Consider the following 18,155-nt stretch of genomic DNA (forward strand, 5'->3'; position numbering starts at 1 on the left):
GAGACGATAATTTGAGTTAGCCTTGTCCCGTCTCAAATGTAAATTATTAATTCGGTTTTTTTTGTTTTTTTTTTTGTTTTGAAAAATTCTTCTCGTAGGCAACATTAAACAAAACCAACATATTCTTGCCAAATGTCACGTTTCCGCTTGTATGATCTGAGCGGTAATTAGCTCCTAGCTTTTAATCTTCTACGAGATAATCATAATTATTATTAATTTACTATTATCACTATTATTATTCCTGAAGATCTGATAGTTCAAGTATTGGAATATCCGAGTATACAAATATCTGAGTATGATAAAACGTGTGTCTTAACGTCAGAACGTCTTTCGTATTTCTTTTATGATGATATAAGTGAATAATCTTCGGCAAAGTTTATATTAATAACTTGAGTTGTTCTTAAACCTTTGGTTCACAAGTTTGTTTCTTAACCACACGACACCACAGATATGACTGATTTTAATTCTCATACTCTGCATTTGTTTCAAAGCATTCGCCATTTCTTGATCAATGATTTATGTCCACCACGATACATTTTAACTAAGTCACAAGAGTTTTACGTCCTATCTGAACGGCGCATCCACCGAGTCAACTGTTTGAAATATTCCATTAAGTTACCTTTCAACGTAGCTAAATGAAACGTATGTGAACGAGTACATAGAGTTCGCAGCAGAACGGATAAAGTTATTGTTCGATAACTACAAGGTTCGTGGTTCGAAACAGTCTTGGTAGCTTCAGATTTTTTAAATTCTTAATTCCTCAGTTCTCAAGATCTTTCTCTGCCTTCGTAATCATCTGATGCTCTAAAAAGAGTTCTCTGCCTTAGTTCGACAACTGCCTAATGTGATCCTCGCATTTCGAAACCTTCCCTTCTTCTGTTTCACAAAATCACAATTTTCGTCATAATACGAGTGCTGTCCGATCATTTTTCCCCAATTCTAAATGTGTGTATATAAATGATCCCTCTCTGTCTCCATACTTCAGTCTCTCCCTCTCTCTCTCAATGGCAACCAGGAACTTATATGGCTTGAGATCAAACCTTCGACTCTTAAAACCAAATGTAAGCTCTCTAGCAATGTGCTATCGTAACTCTATCGTTTTTTTTTTTTTTTTTTTTTTGTAAAAGCAGTGTCTTTTATATTTTATGGGGGGGGGGGGATTTCTCTGCCGACATAAGATTTTCACTTTTTTTGTTAGTGTATTACTATACATTTGATCAAACAATACGTATTTATGAAGCTCAAGGGAGGGAGAATTACACCCTCCTGTCCTGCCCAAATGACGCCCCTGGAACATTTGCCTGCAATTACTGAAAAAAATTATATGAATCATCGAGTAACACTCATTTCTGCCAGTAGATATTTTAGAGCTCTGTGCGTGCATTACAGACTTTAGGAAGCACAAAACTTACTGCCGTTATTGGCAGTTTCCATAGATTTCTTAGGGAGCATCTTACTAGCTTGAAGTCTTTCAATAAGGGAAAGAATGAAATTAAAAGTCTTTATGAAGCTCTGGGAACTTTGGGTAACTTTTTTTTTTTTTTTAATTTAGGGTCCTAAAATATTTCAGAACAAACGAATGGAAAAAACTGTTTTAAAGCAATAACGTTGTAAACTTGATTCCTGTTTCTTTTTCAGCTGAATGGAAAGAGTGTACTACGTCACACACGCTGCTTTAGACAAGGAGAGGTGGAGGGATTGGATTGAATACTAGAAGCAACTAATCGATTGAGACATGTATTTCTGGATGCATAAGAAAACGGGGCAAGAGTTTGTTATTGATTTGGATTTATAATTTGTGTAACGATTTCTATGCCAAGAACTGTACAATTTTACGCTGAAGCACTTGTCCAATTACCATTAATTTGTCTAAGTCTTTATTAGCCCCAATAACTCGCTTACATTTCCCGCGGATAAACTGGCCCTTAGTACCTGGGAGAGCTCGAATTTTGTGCACTACAGAATGAAAATGATTTTGCGTCTGATAATATTGAATAATGGGTAGTGACGAAAGGTAAGTAGTTTCGCTTAACAGAATTGTTGAATAGTAGTTGTTTTATGCGTATTGACGATAGATACTCTTCAGACAGATGATTAGGCACATCTGCTAGCTTCGGAAAGCAGCTCCTGTATTTATGTATCAATAGATCTGGTTTCAAACGCATCTTTGAGAAAAAATACCTCAAAGTTCATGTATTTGAATTTTTCTATATTTCAAAATTTGAGATCTCTTTTCCAGGCATCCCATAGATGCGTATGTTTAAAAACATTTATATTGAATTCAGTGTCCTCAAATTAGTATAAAAAGTGCAATCTGTGCGTGGACATCTGCCTTGGCGTAAGCGGTACTTGAAATATCCCAACTTTGAGTCAATTTGCGATTTCATAGAATTATATAGAAATAGTTTCGCTGGATTCGAAATTCTCGTAGTAGTTTAAAAACCATAATTAGAAATATATTCAAGCGTTGACATTTTCATTATTGCACATAAGAAGCATTTTAAAGACCTCAAACTAGAGATCGTTTTTCTCGTGACCCTATGAACGGATACGGTAAAAAATAATTTCACGGTATCCAGCATCCACAAATTAGTATACGAAGTGCAATTAGAAATTTATTCAAGATTATCCACTTTTATTACTGGAATAATAGTTCTTTAGTGCGGAGGTAAATAACTGGGCAATTATTGTAGTCCTTGATTTTGTAGTTGTTTAGGTGGAAGAAAATGTATTTTGGGCTCTTGATCAGGTTCCACTGTACCTATATTGTCCGTTCACTCTAGGATGGAAAATTGTTTACAAACAACAATTGTAGTGCGAGCGTCAACACCTTGCTTCTCACCCCTACATGGTAAATTCATAGTTGCCAGGCACATGAATCGCCGAACAGAATGTACCTACTTCTGCACAGTCATAGAACAATTATTATTACTACATAAATTGCTGCTTTTGGGATGACTGAGATATTAACGTTATGACAAATCGAGTTAGTTATTATGTAATACAATCTTACATATAATGCACACTCAATTTTGTACAAGTGTTCTTGTTCGAAAGTGTGCGAAAACCTTGTACGCCTGGCAATATTGGAAGCATGCAGCTTGTATTGTAAACAATAAACAGAGAAAGCGAACACCGTTAGGTTCGCTGGACAGTGTTGTTTTCATGATAAGGCGACAGAAACATCTTGTACTGATTGTAAACAGAGGCTGGGAATTTCGATGCGAGTATAGGTGGAAATATTCTCGCCACATTATTGCCTGTTGGTGAAGGTTTGCAATGTTGCAAACTGCCAAGTCTAGAATTTCATACTGATTGAACGAGCTTTAAGAAGGATTAGTATGATGCAATAATTATAAATACTAACAACCATAGACTTAAAGTATTAGGAAATAAAGCATGCTGCTGTAAGAAGAATATAATACACATTGGATTACGTGTTCAAAGTACAGTATAAAGCGAATTTTAACATGTAAATATTTTAAAGCAGTACGCATTTACCCTGTTTGGGTGCCCTTACCAGACACTGTCCAACACAAAAAAAGGCATTAAAATAGGTAGATCGAGCGTGGGCATGAACCCAGCTCTGGCTGGTATTCCTTATTAAGGTTTTACTCAGTCCCACGAGGTAAATGCCTAGACAATAGCTTCTGTAAGGCAGGGGCGGATTCAGGACGGACTTCTGGGGAGGGCGGTGGGTTTTAGTACTGCTACTTAGAGCTACTTTTAAGAGCTCCAAACTCTGCGATGGGTTTTATTTAAATATATAAAATAAAGTTTCCTCTCCAGGGGGTCCCGATCGTCCCCTGGATCCGCCACTGCTGTAAGATCAGAATTGGGAAATACTGAGGCCCCAGAATTGTCGGGAAATATATTACGCCAGAATGTTGCCAACACTTCCACAAATATTATGGTGGTGGGTTCCGATATCCCTTTTTCGTTTATATGTGTTTAAATTCATTATGAGGTAAATGTAGAAGTGTTTCTTTCATTCTCTTTCTTTCTTTCTTCTCATTTTTCTCATCCTTTCTCTCTTTTCCCTACCTTCTTAAAATCTGAATACTATCCTCCTGTAAGATTGTTTCTCTCCACGACCCAAGATTTAAAGAGATCAAACTGATATAGTTAACTATTAGCAGAACTGTACCAATAAGTTCACATTAGAGAAAGCACCGTAACTTAGATTTTTTCTGGGGGGGGGGGGGGGGAAGCATTAATACGTGTATTTGGGCCTCCTAGAAAAAGTTTTTTCTCATTCTAAGACCCTCCTCTTTCTATCTTTCTCTTACTATTTATGTCCCCGGAGCCTGTGGCCCTCCCTCACGGCAAGGTTTGCGGGGCCGTTACTTACGCCCCTGGTCCCCTTCCATACATGACAAATTAATTCAGGGGACAATATTGACAAATCTCAAAACCATACGAATAAATGTTATTTCTAGGGCCCCTAATAGTAGAGGTTTTTTACTGAAGTGGGCCCACGACTCACTTTTGTTTTATTTACCTTTTGTGCGCTGCTTTATGTAATGTAGTGAAACTGTTTGATGCTTCATTTATAATTTCATGTTCGTATCGTATATGGATTAAGAAAATTTTACCTCAAAATGGGCCCCTTCGAACGGCGAGGAACCTCCCTGGGGGAAAGTTGCCCCTCCCCTGCCACATACAAGTTACGGGCCCTGATTAGAGAAGAAGTAAACTGTTTCAAAATTTACGCAACTTGCAAATACCAAACCCTACTAGTGCTCAAGTTGATGAGTTAGTGCCACTGTTACCACTGCGATAAGGGGAAAGAAGGGGAAGGACTGCTAAGATTCGCTAGCCAGTTTTTGTGTCAAAACACAGCGCCAAGCTACAGTAAACGGACAATACCAATAAGCAAGGAACCTTCGCAGCGTCGGTTGTCTCAACGATGGAAACTCAAACTTCTTTCCCATTTACTTCGTTCCTAATTCTTTCAGTGACTCCCGAGTGACACTCGTCTACGTAATTCTCACGCTATCTTGACTATTTGGTATCTACTTGTGTACTTTGTGGCAGTGATTAAAGTGACATCAGATAAAGCGACGGTGTGGAACAATTATGACCACTTAGAGCAGTAATTTTGACAGAACCCTAAAGAGCATCTACTTCTATTTTTTGACGTGAAAAGTCTATAGAAGAGGGGTAGAGAGAGTGAGTGAGTGTGAGAGAGAGAGAGAGAAAACTAATATATAAATGTTTTACTCTAAACTACAATCATCAGTTTATCTGCTAGTCTTCGGAACTGATTTCGCTCGTTACTGTTGTGGCAGCTTTTCTTAGATTTTGTAGAGCAATAAGTATATCTAGGTATATATCAGTGTATGTTCTCCATACACAATCTTAGAGACGGACTGAATTTTGCTCTCATCTACAGCCAACTGAATTAGACATGTGTAGTTCGTATAACAGATGTCGAAAACAACTTGTGCGCAGACACCTGAACTGGTTTTTATTCCGAACTAGTTCCTTGGGAACTAGTCCCGGCAACTAACTGATTTTCCGTTCTCAAAACTGAATGAACTTAAAAGGGAAACTTTTGAAAATTCAACTATAAAATTATAAAAGGTAAGCGACTTCAACGCTTAGGCTTACTATTGTTGAATCAGCCTTTAGACTTCTGCCGCCAAATTGATTGTTGAGCAATGGTGATTACGAAGTGGCGAAAAAATCTGAGGCGGTATGCTTTCCTAAGATTTTGCTTGAGCATATGGGCGATCTAAATGTGGAAGAACATGAATGGTACGTTTACTTCAACATCGCATTTACAATAACATAGTGATCCAAAGCAGCCTTTGAGTAGATTAAAACAAGAAAACACATAAAAGTCCATATGCTTTTTTTTTTCTAGTTTTCAAGGCTTTGTATGCACTCTCGTATCATCTCTAGTATCTCGTATTTAGTGATTCTTTCCAATCAAATTTCCATTTTGAAAAGCTTCTTCTGGTCTCGTTTCGTCTCGTGGCCAACAGTAATTTTCTTATAATTGTAAACACAGAAGTCCAGACAATGTGGAAAGAATAATTTTGAATTTAATGCCAAGGGCGGATCCAGGTTAAACATTTTAGCGGGCGATATGGTAGTTAGAGTTTTTTTGAGGGGGGTGGGGGTGGAATTGCTAGCACAAATGTTGAAAAAAAAAAATAAATAAAGAGCAGAAATTCTGTCTTTGAATAGAGTGACAGGGAACTGTTATTTATTTCGAAGCAGCAGCAACGAAATCTTTAATAGTACAAATATATTTGTTGACTCAATGCTAACGTTGTACTTATTTCTATGTGTAAAATCTGTTTTTTTTTTTTCTGCACACAAATTACAACTTGAATTAGTTATTTTTTATCGGTATGCCATATCTGTCGATTTTCTAACTTTCGGATGCATAACCGGCTCATACCAGCTCACTTTAAGGGTCTTCACTACAGCGAAATTAAACTACCGCTAATTTTAGAGTTCTTCTGTAATATTTTCAAAACAAATAAAAATATTCGAAAAGCAGAAACGTGGTGAACTAGATAATACAATTTTGCATGTGATACCGTTATCACAACTCATCTATCTGCTTTCGATTTGCAACTGTAGATAGATTTAGCATTTTTTGCGAGTTTTGTGAATAGCGGCATACCAAAAGCAGATTGGTAAATTGTGGTAAAGGTATTACATGCAAAATCGTATTGTCTAGTTCACTACGTTTCTGCTTTTCGAATATTTTTATTTGTTTTGAAAATATTACAGAAAAACTCTAAAATTAGCGGTAGTTTAATTTCCCTGTAGTGAAAAGCCTTAAGTACTGCTTTGTGGAGGACAAGAAACATCTTGTGGAGATAATTACTAATCAGCATAGATGAATACCAGCTTCTAATGCTTTGTACAAATCTGACAAAAGCCGTAACTATCTATGAGAAATAGCCTATGAATTAAATAGTGAGGGTTTTTGGTTTATGTGACTTGCTTATCATTTGAAGCAGATTTATGTTTAGAAGTTTCTACATGTTGTGTGACGTAATATTCTTTTGTGCAATTCACCGGTATATCACGAAATTTACAATATAGCATCAGTCCATTAGTTGTATATATATATCCGAACCAAACTCCTTTGCATACTTGTATACTTTGCATTTCGGAGATGTTGCTTCCTTTGACTGACTGACTGAATACATACATACCATATATATATACACAGGGTGTCCATAAAGTCCTTTGTCACCCTTAAAACTCGGAAACGGTGAAATATATCTCAAAACGAAAAAACACGGATTTCATTATTTCAAAAGTATCACGTATTGAGTGAAACAAAATTGCCCCAGGGTCCCTCGGAGGGTCGCAGAAGGGGTCCAACTCAAAATTTTCAAATTACAAGGCGGGCCAAGAATCGTTTGAAAGCTATTGTTAAAAGACGGAACAGGTCTTATGTTTCATTACCAACCCTGCTTGCAATGGCGGGGGGGATTAAAATGTTAACGGCCTTCATCGAAAAGTCCATGTCACTTCCAATGATCCGAAATGGTAAAATATGAGATGTCAAAACGCTAAAAGGAGTGTTTCCTTATTTGTAAAGTACAGGTTTTCGATATACAAATATTTGTCCCAGAATCCTTGCAGGTTTCCAATTGGGGTCCAACTTAAAATTTGGGAATAGGAAATGGGTCAAGTACCATATTGTTTGAAAGTTATCGGTAAAAGAATGAAAATGATGCAAGTTTGGAACAGCTATGCAAACCGTGTCCGAAAGAACAGGGATTGGGTAAACTGAGAGTTATGTAAATAATCACATGTATTGAAAGACTTAATTAACTGGATGCCATGTCTGGATTACTAATTGAGACAATACTATTTCAGGTAGAAGTGTGCCTAATACTACTTCTGACGTTATTACTAATATTTCTATTACAAGTAGTAGTACTATTATTAGTATTACTACAATTTGCTTTACAAGACTGTGTTAACTTTTTTAGTCCCCCGCCATTTCACAAAGGGCTAGTATACTCACAAGACTTGTTCCATCTTCCTTCTTTTAACAATTGCTTTCAAACGGCCATTTACAACTTTTGCGTTGATCCCCGTCTGGGACCCTATAAGGCACCCTGGGGCAACTTTGTTTCTCTCAATAGGTGGTACTTTTGAAATGATGAAATACGTGTTTTTCAGTTTTGATATCTGCTAAGTCATTTCAGATTCTAGAAGTGGCCAAAGACTTTTCAATGCAAACTGTATTAACATTTTGACCTGCCGCCATTTTGTACAGATTTACTATAGAACATCGAAACTTATTCCATCGTCTTTCTTTTGTAAATAGCTTTCAAACGATATATTACTTGACCCCCCTTACTATTTAAAAGTTTTGAGTTGGACCCCGTCTGGGACCCTCCGAGGGACCCTAGGGCAACTTTGTTTCCCTCAATACGTGGTACTTTTGAAATGATGAAATACGTGTTTTCTCGTTTTGACATATATTTCACCGTTTCAGAGTTTTAGGGGTGGCAAAGGACTTTATGGACACCTTATATATATATATATATATATATATATATAAAAGTTTGATTTTCATCTATACATCATATATATCTATCTATCTTTCTTTCTATCATCTATTATGATTGCATTCTATACGCTCATTATATCTTTACTTGGCGACAACGCACAGATGGTCTACTGCTTTTCTAAGACTGTCCATATTAATCTGTAGCAGAATGGAGCACAAATATATTTACCTATAAGCACAGATCCGAAAGATGTAAAGATCTAGCTTCAACTTTTTAGACTTTGACTCGGGAAGATGATCTAGATTTTTGTGAACTAAAGTGTATGAAGGCATTTCAAAGGTACAGGCACTTCGGTTTCTACTCTCTCAATTTTGTTGTCATACATTCGTTTTTGAAATGACATAATTGTACCGGGACACTCAGGTTCATTCCCGGAGCAAGTTTTGGGATTTCACATTAAGCTGTAGGTCCAAGCTCGGTACTGAAAGGGACGTTAAACCCAAACCAACCAACCAAACATCACTTAATTATAACAACAACAACAAAGAAGTTGGTAACCCCTGAAGGTTTTAAGAAAACTTAACGTAATTTACCTTATTTTTAAATGCAGAAGCAAAATTGGCAGCAGATGGTTTATTAACCTCTGGAGTCTGTGGTTTCTTCTCAACAGGTGTTGATGAATTATTGAGAACACCTATAAGTAAAGTATCACTGAATCACTTATTTCATAACTAAATGTACCAAGAAACTGACATTTCAATATAATATAATTTTAAATAAAACGGCACACAATTATTTATAGCGTCAATTTATGACAAATGACTGGATATGGTGTTGACTTAGCTTAAAGCAGACCTCAGAATATGGTTTAACTATACAGCAAAGACAAATATTCCTTCATTCGACACGGAATCCTTTTAATATGGATTAAAATCTACTTATGTTAGTCACAATCGGTTCCATTGAAAAGTGGCCAACTTACAGAAAATACACGTAATTTGAAGCAAAAGTTATTATAGATCGTAACATAAGCACTTCAAATAAAGTATCAATTATTAATTTGTAGTACTATTAGTTTGTATTTTGTACAGTTCGAAGTATAGAAAATGTTACTAAAAGTTAGGAACAAACTCTTGCGCCGTGTGCTTATACATTCCGAAATACACTTCTCATCGACTAGTTACTTCCGGTATTCAACCCAACTCATCCCCCTCCTCCACCTCCCCTTGTCTAAAGCGGTGTGTGACGTAATATACTCTTTCCATTCAGACGAAAAAAAAAAAAGAAAAAAACAGGAACCAGTTTACAAGGTTTATCGTTCTAAAACCGGCTCTTTCATTCGTTTGTTCTGAAATGCGTTTCTAGAGCCTGAATAAAACAAAACGTCAGAAAATGTTCCCATAGCTTCATAAACATTCTTATTTGCATTCTTTCCCTTCTTCTAAGGCTGCATATCACATCAACCTAAGAAGATGCTCCTTGTGAATTATATGGAAATTGTTAATCATGGCAGTAGATTTTGTGTTTCCCAAAGTTTGTAATGCGGACGCAGAGCTCTAAAAACTGCTGACAGAAATTAGTTATTCATTTTTTTTTTTTTTTTTTTTGGTCAGTAATTGCAAGCAAATGTTCCAGTTGGCGTTATGTGGGCAAGACAGAAGGGTGTACTGACCCCTCCCTTGAGCTTGAGAAACATATTGTTTGATCGAATGTGTAATAATATAATAGAAAAAGGTCGATCCCAGCTTGTGCCAAGTAAACTTTGTGGTGGACAAACACCGTGACCGTGGGTTCTCCCGTTTCCTCCCACTTTTTCATTCCACCATTTCCTTCATTGCTTATCGTCACCGTCTCATTTATCCTCCCCGCATAATCGTGCGACGGAAAACTTAAATATTTCATTTCATTTCTTTACTAATAAAAAATGAAACTACTATGTCGGCGGAGAATCTCCGCCTTCCCCCCAGACTCACGCAAAATCTAAAATAACGCTGCTTTTAACAACAAACCTATATAGTTACGATAGCACATTGCTAGAGCGCTTACATTTGGTTTCAAGAGTCGAAGGTTTGATACCAATCCATAACAGTTCATAGGCGACATTGCAAGAGGGAGAGATTCAAATATGGAGATAGGAAGGAAAGGTTCCGAACTGCGAGGATCACATTAAGCAGTTGTTGAATTAAGATGGAGAATTCTTTTTAGAGCATCAGATGATTACGAAGGGAGGGAGAGATCTCAAGATCTGGAGAATTAAGAATTTTAAAAATCTTTAGCTTCCGAGCCGGGTTTCGAATCACGATCCTTTTAGTCATCAATCCATGATTTTATCAACTCAACCACTGAGAACGCTACGTATCCTGTCACATACTTTTCCTTTACCTAGTAGAATGGGATATTCCAAACGTTGACTCGGTGGATGCGTCATTCAGATGGGACGCAGACCTCTTGGGGGTAGCTTAGTTATAGGGTGTATAATGCGCTTCCCCTTGTTTAGGAACACCTTTTAAGTCAGTAAAATTTATTCTTATTGTGTTCATTAATTTATATTTGATACAACTATGTGATAAAATAGTGCCAAATACTTTTCGTCGTTGTCTGTTACATGAATGTTTAATGTAAGGGATTTCTGCTTGGATGGTCTTAGGTTCAAATCCCGACCATTCTTATTAAGTTTTTCTTCTAGCCATGCTCATACTGTGCAATCGAGAAACTCAATTTTGAAGTAACTGTAGTTACAGCTAGTTTAAGACGAAATTATATTCAAATATGATATTTGTTATTACATGCTTTTCTTTAACTTACGATGTTTCAATGTTGATATTAAATCCTACTGTAATTCATTTCCCTACGTCATATCATGCTGAATGTTAGCACAATGACGACAGTCAGGCGGTAATATATTAAAAAAAAATCATTGTTATTGTAATATATATGTATTTAGGAAGTCTGACTCAGAAAAAAATACAGTAAACCGTACGATGCAACATAGACTCCTGGAGGAAATTCAAACGAATTTACTGTGTGTAAATTACTATCTGAACAATTTATTGTGGGGTGTAAGACATTGAAACCATCCCTAGGAGGAGAAGAGATGACATGTAAAAAAGTAATTGAATTCGACACCAATATCTTTCGTATTCTTAGTTTTCTTGTTAGAAGAGATAAATAGTGGCACTCCAGGTGAGCGCTCCTCACTTGTTTTTAGCCCTGCATAAGTGGAAAATGGCTTTATAAATATATATTTTTTCAAGTGTCATTGTTTAAAAAACCTGTCCTTCAACTTTAGCTTGTAATTATTTTCTACCTCTTAGTTATAATTACACATATTTTCTATTTATATTTTATTCTGTTGCATCTGAATGCATAAACTAAGTGTAACTAAAAGAAAAAAGTAACAAGAATTGACGAAATTCGAACCTAGAACCACCAGGGAAGGAATACCTTTCACTAAACCCTCATCTAACAAGCCACGACGTGAACATAGCCATTTCAAGATATAAATTTGCATAAATTTGTAAGTTACATATATTACAGTAAAAATGGGATTTTTTAATTATCGTCCAACTGTCGTCGTTGTGCAAACATTCAGCATGATATGGCGTGGGGAAATAAATTACATAAAGGTAGTAGGATTTAATATCAACATTGAAACATCGTAAGTTAAAGAAAAGCATGTAATAACAAATATCATATTTAAATATAATTTCGTCTTAAACTAGCTGTAACTACATTTACTTCAAAATTGAGTTTCTCGATTGCACAGTATGAGCGTGGCTAGAAGAAAGTCTAAGAATGGTCGGGATTCGAACCTAAGACCATCCAAGCAGGAATCCCTTACATTAAACATTCTTGTAACAGACGACGAAAAGTATTTGGCACTATTTTATTATATATTTCTATCAAATATGAATTAATGAACGCAATAAGAATAAATTTTACTGACTTAAAAAGTGCTCCTTACAAGGGGAAGCTCATTATACACCCTATAAATAAGCTACAAGAGGTCTGCGTCGCATCTGAACAGCGCATCCACCAAGTCAACGTTTGGAATATCCCATTCTAGTAGGTAAAAGAAAACTATGTGAAAAGATACGCAGTGTTCTTCGTGGCTGAGTGGATAAAATCATGGATTGATAACTAAAAGATTCGTGGTTCGAAACCCGGCTCGGAAGCTACAGATTTTTAAAATTCTTAATTCTCCAGATCTTAAGATCTTTCTCTCCCTTCGTAATAGTCTAGGCATTGAGGCTTCAAAAATACCTCACGGGAGGGGAGGAGGAGAGGAAAGCCGAAATTTTAGTCGTTTCTATTATTCATTATATCTCTGTAACTATTGGGAGCTAGAGCATCCAAACTTCTTTCATTTTGTTTGCCTAATTGTATTCTATAACTTAACTCTAGTGCATTTTTGAGCTAAATATTATGGTTTTCTTGTTATTTTCATTTTACTCAATATTGGTTGCGCATGACGTCAGTTTTTTAGCCATAGATTCTTTACAAGACCAAATTCGGAAAAATGTTTCCTCTAACAGTTTTTCGTCACTGTATGCTCTGTCAAAAAATGTATACTTATACTAGTGTAGGACTAATAGTGCCTGAATTATAAGCGACTTTATTCTGTCGTGGGCGGAAGTGATCACGGCGCGGACCAAGAGTTACCTTCCCACAAACGGTAGATATTAGCAGCTGATGATGATTAATATATATAATCTTGTCTGCCTGCAAGTGTATAATTCTGATGATTAAGTCTGTCTATGATCTAATTAAAAATATCAATTGAGGGGCTTTTTGGGAAATAACCCTTGTCAAAACTCAAAATTTCTTTGAAAGAAATGAAAACAGAGCTTTCTCTAGTACACAGTATGAGAAACTCTGCAAATCTGTTTCTTTATACGTGTCTCTGATACCTTTTAAAACGTATACAAACATGCAGATTTCTATTAATTTTTCTGGTTTTTTTTTTTTTTTTTTTTTTTTTTTTTTTTTTTTTTTTTTTTTTTTTTTTAAACAAGGATTGTTTTTGCTACAACTCCTTCGATTTATGTACTACAGTGGTATTGAGCGAAATAAAGCAGGAGCCAGATTTCAAAATTACCTTCAAGAGAGAATCATGAAAAATTTGCCATCTACGTTTTTTTATATATTACCACTTTTCCCCCTGTTAATACATACTGTAACCTTAAGAAAAAAAAAAAAAGATATGCCTAACACATTTTATAAAATAATGAGTTTTTAACCCTTTTAAATTCTTGCCTTTTTCGGCGTTTTTCTTGAGTCTCAGATAAGTAGCGACAGTGTCATTCCTATTTACCCTAGGATCATGGTTCATACCTCGTTTTTCTCAGAATGGAACAGCCTTTCAAATGGTACCACTTACATGTCCGTATGATGTACCAGAAGGGAATTATTTGAGGGAAAATCAGGATTTTTTTGCCCAAAAAAAAACTTCTTCAAAGTTTGGAGCCCCCTGAGGCTCTACCGGGTCTGCGTCCGAACCTCCAAAAATTTGGAAAAATACTACGTAGTGTAATAATTACTTGTGACAAATTCGAATTTCCTATCTTGAATAGTAAGGGCGGGAAAATTTTTTGCCCATGTTGAGAGAGCATTAAAAAAAACGCCCAAAAATTCCCTACAATGCACCCTACAAATTTAAAAAGAAATGTGACACATCCCTAATGATCGTAAAATTATGGTTCATACGTCGTTTTGTTCAGAGTGGAGTAGGCCCTTAGATGGTATCACCAGCATGTCCCTCGGACATTCCTAAGGAGAGAAAAATCGAGGAAAATAGGGATTTTTGTTGAAAAAATTCCTTTTCCCCCGGTTTGGAGCCCTTTGGGGCGGCCCTAGGTAAACATAGAGATCCAGAAATCACTTTCAAAAATACTACGTAGTGTACTAATTGCTTGTGCAAAATACCAATCTCCTATCTTCAACACTAAGGACGGGAAAAATATTTTCCTCTTCTGCGAATATTCCCAGAATGTCCCAGAATACCCTATATGAATTTCAAAAATTTCTTGATACGTCCCTAATTATCGTAGGATCACGATTCATACGCCATTTTCTTCAGAATAGAGTAGGCTTCCAGATTGTATTACCCTCATGTCCCTCGGACGTCCCTAAGGAGGGTGAGTAAAATAAGGATTTTTGCTTAAAAATCCCTTTTTTTCCGTTTCGGGGCCCTCTGGTGCAGCCCTGGGTAAACATAGTGATATGGAAATTACTTTCAAAAATACTACGTAGTGTACTAATTACTTGTGCCAATTACCAATTTCCTATCTTCAATACTAAGGACGGGAAAAATTCAGGATATTTTCCTCTTCTGCGAATTTTTCCGAAATTTCCCAAGAATACTATACAAACTTCTAAAATTTCCTGACACGTCCCTAATTATCGTAGGATGATGATACATACGTCGTTCTCTTTAGAATAGAGTAGGCCTTTAGATGGTATCACCAGCATGTCCCTAGGACGTTCCTAAGGAGGTTACAAGTGAGGAAAATCGGGGTTTTTCAAACTTTCACATTCTTCTGACAGCTACACATGGTAATCTCTAAACAGGCCTTGGGATTATCTTTGAGTGTTTCAAAGTGGCTTCAGAATTTGATCCTCCAAGTACCATCCGGAGTCTTCTGGCCTTGGAAGATCAATCTCACACTTATCAGCATTTCCCAAATTGCTATTTGGTAATGGAATCTCTTATATGTTGTTTCAGAGCTTTACTAGTTATAGGTAATTTCTCCAGGCTACATTTTCCTAAAAGTAGGAGCCTAGCTTCATCACAGATCTTCTCATTAACCTTGAAGCGCTTTGTGAAAAACAGTTCTGCAGATTATATAGTGCTTGCTGATAAAGGAATCTGTCCTAAGGAAAATAAAAGGTTATAGTTTTCTGACATGAGTAAGTAGACGTTATACTGCATCCAAGTGGAGCGTGACAAGCCATTACTTATCTTCTCATTCTCAGATAACTGGTGGCAAAAGTGGTGAACTGGAATAAATCATCTTGTCTTTGAAATCCTGCTATTATATACAATTCTTTACAAGAAATTCTGTCATAATGGTGTTTTTACAGCAGGAGTACATCGGTCTCTACTCTTCAAAACATCTCTTTCTGAATTGTGATTCACAGCATGAAGTATCATTCTAGATTCTGATTCTTCACGCTTTCCTTCAAGATTTTGAAATCGATCTCGAAGTTTTGACTTAACAGTTTTCTGATCTTTAAAACTACCGGAAACAACAACAAAGAGTTCTGAAGGTGATAATTCCAGCAATGCATTATTTACTTATGCTCTACTTACTCAGAGAACTATCACCTTTTATTTTCCTTAGGTCAGATTCCTTTATCAACAAACTGTTAAATCTGCAGAACTGTTTTTCACAAAGCCCCTCAAGGTTAATGTGAAGATTTGTGATGGAGCTTGATCCTACTTTCAGGAAAATGCAGCCTGGAGAAATCACCAACTAGTGATGCTCCATATAAAGTATCCCCATTACCAAACAGCAACTTGGGAAACGCTGATAAATGATATCCACCAAGGCCAGAAGACTCCGGATGGTAACTGGAGGACCAAATTCTGAGACCAGTTTTGAAAACACTTGAAGTTATTACCAAAGCTTGTCCGAGCGAGTATAAAAAATCAATATCAGTCAATGAACTGAATGATACATTAAAGACATCACAAATTTCTTTATCTTTTTAGGATATAAAAGTGACATAACATTACCGAGAATTCTAGAAATCAAATAATTTGTTCTCTTGTGTAGAGATTTCTTAAGCATACTGTTTCCTTTCATTACGTTTCTTATTATAGATTTATTGTATTATAACAACTGTACATAATCTTAATAATAGGCAAGTGCTTCTTTTGTAAATAAGATCTAATAATTTAAAAACTTATTATTTATAAAATGTGTTAGGCATATCTTTTTTTTTCTTCTTTTTTCTTATGGTTACAGTACGTATTAAGAGGGAAAGATGGTAATATATAAAAAACGTGGATAGCAAATTTTTCATGATTCTCACTCGAAGTAATTTTGAAATCTAGCTAATGCTTTATTTCACTCAGTACCATTGTAGTACATAAATCGAAGGACTTGTAGCAAAAACAACTCTTTTCGAAACAAGATTTTTTGTTTGTGCATGTTTTAGAAGCTATCAGAGACACGTATAAAGAAACAGATTTGCAGAGTTTCTCATACTGTGTACTAGAGAAAGCTCTGTTTTCATTTCTTTCAAAAAAATTTTGAGTTTTGACAAGATTATTTTCCAAAAAACCCTCAAATGATATTAAAAATGGATATAGACAGACTTAACATTCACGATTATACACTTGCAGGCAGACAAGATTATAATATTTTATATTACATATATATATATATATATATTAATCATCATCAGCTGCTAATATCTACCGTTTGTGGGAAGGTAGCTCTTGGTCCACGCAGTGATCACTTTCGCACACGACAGAATCAAGTCGCTTATAATTCAGGCACTATTAGTCCTACACTAGTATAAGTATACATTTTTTGAAAGAGCATACAGTGACGAAAAACTTTTAGAAGAAACATTTTTCCGAATTTGATCTTGTAAAGAATATGTGCTAAAAAACTGACGTCATGCGCAACCAATATTGAACAAAAATGAAAATAATAAGAAAACCATAATATTGAGCTTAAAAATGCACTGGGGTTAAGTTGTAGAATACAAATAGGCAAACAAAATGAAAACAAGTTTGGATGCTCTAGCTCCTATAGTTACAGAGATATAATGAATAATAGAAACGGCTAAAATTCTTTCCCTCCCTCCAATCCCGTGAGGTATTTTTCTGACATTCGGCATTTTTGTGATCAGTGATAGGTAAATATTCAAAAGATATCGGATGCCAAATTCTTATATGATTTACCCTTACACTCGCAAAGGGCATCACTTTTGTCAAGTTGATGCCTAGACTATAATCATCTGATGATCTAAAAAGAATTCTCCGTTGACATAATAGTTTCATTTTTTATTAGTAAAAAAAAATCAAATGAAATATTTAAGTTTTCCATCGCACGATTATGCGGGGAGGATAAAGGAGACGGTGACGATAAGCAATGAAGGAAATGGTGCAATGAAAAAGTGGGAGGAAACGGGAGAACCCACGGTCACGGTGTTTGTCCACCATAAAGTTTACTTGGCACGAGCTGGGATCGACCTTTCTTTTTATTATATTATTACACATTTGATCAAACAATATGTATTTCTCAAACTCAAGGGAGGATCAATTACACCCTTCTGTCCTGCCCAAATGACGCCCAACTGAAACATTTGCTTTTAATTACTGACAAGAAATGAATAACACTAATTTCTGTTAGTAGTTTTTAGAGCTCTGCGCCCGCATTACAGACTTTGGGAAGCACAAAACCTACTGCCATGATTAACAATTTCCATAGAATTTACAAGGAGCATCTTCCTAGGTTGATGTGATATGCAGTTTTTGAAGAAGGGTAAGAATGCAAGTAAGGGTATTTATGAAGCTATGGGAACATTTTCTGACGTTTTGCTTTAATCAGGCTCTAGATAGAAACTGTGCAAGATAGAAAAAAAAATTATACCACTAAATTCCTGAGCTCAAGCTAGTGTTATTTGATGTGTCATACACCC

At 35.9% G+C, this 18,155-nt stretch overlaps 2 protein-coding genes across 2 annotated transcripts in view; both read right to left on the minus strand.

Moving 5' to 3' along the window:
- LOC145690599 (uncharacterized) overlaps nt 1-9,230 on the minus strand; it is a 54,730-nt gene extending 45,500 nt beyond the window's left edge. The window contains exon 1 of the mRNA XM_081765650.1: nt 9,092-9,230. The gene's annotated coding sequence lies outside the window, so the exon portion shown is untranslated. The remainder of the gene's footprint in view (nt 1-9,091) is intronic.
- Nucleotides 5,767-18,155, minus strand: part of LOC145689431 (bromodomain-containing protein 3-like) — a gene marked incomplete in the record, with an annotated part of 116,432 nt that continues 104,043 nt past the window's right edge. The window contains 2 exon segments of the mRNA XM_081763589.1: nt 5,767-5,811; nt 9,092-9,192. Of these exon segments, the coding sequence (XP_081619715.1) occupies nt 5,767-5,811; nt 9,092-9,192 (146 nt within the window).

This window comes from Thermobia domestica, chromosome 7, assembly GCF_964235325.1.
Source record: "Thermobia domestica chromosome 7, izTheDome1.hap1.1, whole genome shotgun sequence".
Classification (NCBI taxonomy): domain Eukaryota; kingdom Metazoa; phylum Arthropoda; class Insecta; order Zygentoma; family Lepismatidae; genus Thermobia; species Thermobia domestica.